Below are 6638 nucleotides of genomic sequence, written 5' to 3'. Positions count from 1 at the left end.
CCCTGAGATCATGACCTGAGCTGAAGGTAGAGGCTTAACTGACTAAGCCACCCAGGTGCCCCTCTTCTGAACTATTATTAAGCAGCTAAATCAACTTTTGAAATTCCCAGGCTACTTCCCTGAGGGATGAAGATCCACTTCTTGCATCACTAAGACTTAGTGAATATTGGAAGGCCACTAACCTTATAAACTGTAGAAGTCTTAGGATGTGTTGAGATTGTCCAAATATTTGCAGAGAATCCATCCAGATGTGTTTGAATTCTGGGACTGTAACTCTCTGCATTTGACTCCAGGTTTTGGTACTAGACACAAACTGGCAGAGTGAGTATGTGCAGACGGAATGCTTCCTGATGCAGCCCCAAATCTAACCAGACAGCCACTCAGACCTTATGGTTAGTGAATTACCCTTGTCACTTTGGTTTGGGAAGGGTCCCACCACACATGTGCTAGGCTGCTTGTGTGTTCTTTATATGTATTCTATGTAATTTCATTCTAAAGCTTATAACTTCTTTTGCAGCATATGACAATTTAATTACTACAGAAGTGTTTTACCATACTTTAGACTAATGGCACATTATTTATAAACCCAATTCCCTTTTGGGGAGAGCAAAATAGTAGAAATAGATAAACCATATTTAAGTTGGTACTGAATTTCATTGTGACCGCAGATCTTGAATACAGGCAGTCTTCCATATAACTATTTTGAAACAGGCTAGTTTAAGCTTGAATATGTACAAAAATGAAAACTTTCTTCTATTTCAGAACATCTGCCATCCTAAAATAGACTAGTTTCACCTGAGGGTCCTGCATTCTGTTACACTAAGTGTTTTTACTTTCTGATGCATGAAGATTCTGTTGCACTGAAAGTTTGAAATTGTGGTAGAAACTTCTATCTACATGTAAAAGCTTCTAGGTCGTGGCATCTTGTTTTTTGGGAGATTTTTGATCACTGCTTCAATCTAGTTACTAGATATTGGTCTATTCAGGTTTTCAGTTTCTTCCTGTTTCTGTTTTGGAAGTTTATAGTTTTCCAGGTATGCATTCACAGTGGCAGTATCGTAGCCAATGAGGTTTATCCGAGGCGCAATTATTGCTAATTGAAAACTTTTCATTTCTTCTAGATTGCTTAACTTATTGGCATATAAGTATTGATAATAATTTCTGATGATTGTTTCTATTTCCTTGATGTTAGTTGTGATCTCTCCCTTTACATTCATAATTTTATTAATTTGGGTCCTCTCTCTTTTTTCTTCATTTGGCCAGTGGTTTATCGATCTTATTGATTCCTTCAAAAAACAGTTTCTAGTTTCACTGATGTGTTCTACTATAAATCTAGTTTCTATCTCATTGACCTCTGTTCAAATCTTGATTATTTCCCTTTTTGTGTGGGGGGTTGGCTTAATTCATTGTTGATTTACCAGTTGCTTAAGGTGAAAAGAGAGCTGGTGTATACTGGATTTTTGCATTTTTTTCTGAGTGAGGCTTGGATGCCTAGGTATTTCCCCCTTAAAACACCTTTGCTATATCCCATAGGTTTTGGACCAAAGTATCTTCATTCTCATTGGTTTTCATGAATTCTTTAAGTTCTTCTTTGATTTCCTGGTTGATCTAAACATTCTTTTTTTAATTTTTTATTGTTTTAATTTATTTTCAGTGTACCTGAATTCATTGTTTATGCACCAAACCCAGTGCTCCATGCAATACGTGCCCTCCATAATACCCACCACTGGGTTCACCCAACTTCCCACCTCCCACCCCTTCAAAACCCTCAGATTGTTTTTTAGAGTCCACAGTCTCTCATGGTTCATCTCCCCCTCCAATATCCCTCAACTCCCTTCTCCTCTCCTTTTCCCCATATCCTCCATGTTATTGATTATGTTCCACAAACATTCTTAAGCAGGGTGGTCTTTAGCTTCCAAGTGTTTCAATTATATATAAAGGGAGCTTCTACTCTTTTATGAACAGCATAATCCAAAAGATACACATAATTTTATTCAATAATGCAAAAAATAAATAATCATTTGAGTGCCTTTTTTAGAGAAGAAATTATTAGATTAGTGATCAGTGTTAAAAACATGCTAAGATAACCAATTATTGATGACATTAAAAGAGTTTCTGTAACATATTTTAAATTGGAGTTTCCCATGATCACATTTGCTAAATCCCTGTTATGAATGTTCTTATTTCCTTCATTTTCCCATTGATTGTGGGTGTGTGTACACATGACAGTCTGTGGTCCTAAAGGAATCACTCAGAAAATAAAGACAAGATGCCCTTCAATGGATGAATGGATAAGGAAGATGTGGTCCATATACACTGTGGAGTATTATGCCTCCATCAGAAAGGACGAATACCCAACTTTTGTAGCAACATGGACGGGACTGGAAGAGATTATGCTGAGTGAAATAAGTCAAGCAGAGAGAGTCAATTATCATATGGTTTCACTTATTTGTGGAGCATAACAAATAGCATGGAGGACAAGGGGTGTTAGAGAGGAGAAGGGAATTTGGGTAAATTGGAAGGGAAGGTGAACGATGAGAGACTATGGACTCTGAAAAACAATCTGAGGGGTTTGAAGTGGCGGGGGGGTGGGAGGTTGGGGTACCAGGTGGTGGGTATTATAGAGGGCACGGCTTGCATGGAGCACTGGGTGTGGTGAAAAAATAATGAATAATGTTTTTCTGAAAATAAATAAATTGGAAAAAAATATTCAGTTCAGCTCAAAAAAAAAAAAAAAAAAAAAAAAGAAAGTAAAGACTATAAAAGGAAAATGACAGTTTTGAACCACACACATTTCTGGCTTTTTCATATTACCTCATGTATTCCTCATTAAAATTCTAAATTTTGTAAGGATATCTTCATTGTAAAAGGAGTAAAATGAAGTTCAGAGAGATGACGGAATTCACTCAAGGATGGCACTGGTCAGTTTCCTTTAGACACCTCAATGTTTCTCCCTCTTCCTGTGCTGTGCTCTTCTAACCACTGGTTCAGTGGTTGCCTGATGTTTTTTATGTGTCAACTGTGACTTCAGTTTCTACCTAAGAGGGGTCCATACTATCTCTCCCATCAAAATCTTGTTTCTATGACAAGAATTATTTTCTTTTACCCATTTACATCTTCTCCCTGCCCAGATCATGTGTAATGACCCCTCAGGTTACAGGGTGAGAAGGATAAGTAGCACTATTATGGATTCAATGCCAATGATGGTATAGAAACAAGGAAGAATCTTTATTTAAGCTATTTACATGTTGGTAAAACTGAAGGAAAATTATTTGAAATGTTTTAGGATGAGAAAATTCCAGACAACATTAATGTTAAATAGTCCATATATCTTTATTTCCATAAATATTCAGGAAGACAGAATGGGTATCCATCCATCATCTTATCTTGTATGTAGTTTTCTACTCAGATGAGAGCTCAGAATAAACTTTTCATGTTTTCTTCATGACTCTCATCATCATCCCTCTCAGCTCTCTCCCATAAAATTCATTCAAAATTGAGGGGGAAATCAAGATTTTTGTGTCTCATCATTCACAGTGTATAATTTCCCCATCTTGAAAAAATTCTTAGATCTCTTGATCTGAGTTTCTTCTTTTTAAAATCAAAGATTCAGATGAGTCCCATGAATTCTGCTTTTATGTTGTTTGCAGTTTTCTTGTATAAGAATTCTTTTAAAACCAAATTGTTTTAGACCCATAACTGTATCTGAAAATTAACGATATTTCCACCTTATTAACAAAGTTTCGGCATCACTTGCAATGAGTAGGAAGGTCAATGAATTCAATCTCCGTAAAGCTTTTCAATAGTCTTTAGCTAAGATTAACTGCTGAATACTCTGTAGCTCATTATTTTCCATATACTTTTCCACTGTTCTTCGCTTTTTTTAAATTAACAATGAATTCATTGGTTTAGCGTGATCCATTCGCAATGTTTGGTCACATAGCAAAAAAAGAGGGTGTTATATACAAATTAACCATTAGCTATTCAGGCTGATACATGTCCATTTCTCAAGGACTCCCTGCCAGATAATCCACGGAATTTGAACAGAAAATGGTGAAAATAGGAAAGCTGACCTCATGTGTTAGCCACACAGATTTAAGATATAGGCAGCAAAACATTTTTTGACTTGGGACAATTTTTAAAAATCCTCTTTTTTTACCTAAATAATCTAATTCATAATAATGAATGGCTTTTAATTTCCAAAACATCATTTATTTCTTTTCAAAACAGGAGAAATCTTTATTGATTCTATATAAATTTAAGGGATATTATAAACTTTGTCAAATAATTGGACAAGTTACATAAAATAGACACACTGAGAGTTATAAACTATTGATATTTAGTATTTTAAACATGAATAAGCCTATAGAAAGAAATTCAAATAGTAATTGAAAACTTCTCAAAAAAGAAAGACCTAGGCCCAGATACCTTCACTATGAATTCTATCAAGTATTTTTTTAAATTTATTTTTTATTTATTTTTGGCATAACAGTATTCATTATTTTTTCACCACACCCAGTGCTCCATGCAATCCATGCCCTCTATAATACCGTGGTACCCCAACCTCCCTCCACCGCCACTTCAAAACCCTCAGATTGTTTTTTAGAGTCCATAGTCTCTCATGGTTCACCTCCCCTTCCAATTTACCCCAACTCCCTTCTCCTCTCTAACTCCCCATGTCCTCCATGCTATTTGTTATGCTCCACAAATAAGTGAAACCATATGATAATTGACTCTCTCTGCTTGACTTATTTCACTCAGCATAATCTCTTCCAGTCCCGTCCATGTTGCTACAAAAGTTGGGTATTCATCCTTTCTGATGGAGGCATAATACTCCATCATGTATATGGACCACATCTTTTTTTAAATATTTAGAAATCATTACCAGTAAAACTGAGTAACATACATGATTTTTCCCATTATTCCCATTATAAAATTATTCCTCAATACTTCTATAGAATTAAAACAATAAAATAAAACAGCCTGATGAAAGAAATCCGGAATGATTATACTAATGTGATATTCATGACAATCTAGTTTTTGTAAATTGTATATCATTGTGTTCATAATGTTAAGTTTATATCAAATTTCTGTTTATTTCCTTCAGATATATAACTCATTTGTGTGTAACATAGAGCAAACTCAAGTATATGGAGAAGCAGAGAAACATCTCAGAATTCATACTTTTAGGACTTTCATATGACCAGAACATGCAAATATTTTGCTGTGTGCTCTTCTTATTCTGTTACGTTGCCCTGTTGGCAGGAAACCTTCTGATCCTTGTCTCCATTCGATGCAGCCCTCTTTTTCACCAACCCATGTACTACTTCCTCAGCCACTTATCCTCTATGGACATCTGCTACACCTCTACCGTCACACCCAAATTCATTGGTGACTTACTAAGGGGAACAAAAACCATCTCTTATGGTAATTGCATGTTCCAGGTTTTTGCTGTGCACTTCTTTGGGAGTATTGAGGTCTTTATCCTCACAGTAATGGCCTTTGATCGCTATGTTGCCATCTGCAAACCTCTCCACTATGTGATTATCATGGACAGGACAAGGTGCCATCTCCTAGTCTTGGCTGCGTGGGCTGGTGGGGCTCTCCATTCTTTTCCTCAATTATTGATGGCAATCCAGTTGCCCTTTTGTGGTCCTAATGAAATCGATCACTACTTTTGTGATATCTTCCCTCTGCTGAAAGTTGCCTGCACTGACACCTACATCACTGGGATCCTTGTGGTTGCCAATTCAGGTATGGTCACCTTAGTTACCTTTGTTGTCTTGTTTGTTTCTTATGTCATTATTTTATTTAGTCTAAGACATCATTCAGCTGAGGGAAGACGCAAAGCCCTCTCCACCTGTGGGTCTCATATCACTGTGGTCAGCTTATTTTTTGGGCCTTCAATCTTTGTCTACCTTCGACCTCCAACCACTTTCCCTGAGGACAAAATATTTGCTCTATTTTATACCATCGTTGCTCCTATGTTCAATCCCTTAATCTATACGCTGAGAAATACAGAGATGAAAAGTGCCATGAGAAAAGTTTGGTGTCAAACATTATTTTCAAATATTAAGAATAGTGAAGAAACATATAACTAAACACATTTATATAAAAACGGGCTTCATGTGACTAAGAGAGGTAAGAAATATTTCATGGTCTTTATATTCCATCACTGTCATGAATGAAATGCATGAAAGAAAGTGGTACTAGAAAGAAACAATGCAATAGCTAAATGAATCCTAACTCCCCCATACCAGAATTAACTGAAAACTTAATTTTATGGAGTATTCATGAGATGTGGATAGGGTCATTTGCAGGAAACAAACAAATAAACAAACAAACAAAACCAACAAACAAAACTCTCTGGTCCAAAGCAAACAAGGCAACACTATTTGATCAATAAATTATCAAGTCAAAACAATTTTAATGATAATTCTAATAAACATCCTGGACTTATATGCCAGTCCACATAGTGATACACGTTCTGCACTAGTGATGAAGTTTAAATCTAAAATTAAAACCATGACCTTATTTTTCTTACTTATTTTTTATCATCATGTTCCATTAGCCAACATACAGTGCAACAATTGGTTTTTCATTAGTGTTCTACAATTCCTTACTTACATACAATACCA

General features: G+C 35.8%; 1 protein-coding gene and 1 non-coding gene across 2 annotated transcripts; both read left to right on the top strand.

The window, feature by feature from the left end:
• The first annotated feature begins 1036 nt into the window (after positions 1-1036).
• LOC122914710 lies at positions 1037-1180 on the top strand. The gene has a single exon (XR_006385823.1). It is a non-coding gene; the product is annotated as a U4 spliceosomal RNA (small nuclear RNA).
• Positions 1181-5150: 3970 nt separating this feature from the next.
• On the top strand, positions 5151-6101 carry LOC122913628 (olfactory receptor 4P4-like). Its single transcript, XM_044260282.1, has one exon. It carries the CDS (start codon positions 5151-5153, stop codon positions 6099-6101), a length of 951 nt encoding a protein of 316 aa, XP_044116217.1.
• The last annotated feature ends 537 nt before the right edge of the window (positions 6102-6638 follow it).

The sequence above is a fragment of the Neovison vison genome, chromosome 7 (assembly GCF_020171115.1).
Source record: "Neovison vison isolate M4711 chromosome 7, ASM_NN_V1, whole genome shotgun sequence".
Classification (NCBI taxonomy): Eukaryota; Metazoa; Chordata; class Mammalia; order Carnivora; family Mustelidae; genus Neogale; species Neogale vison.
This window is presented reverse-complemented; position numbering and strand designations above follow the sequence as displayed.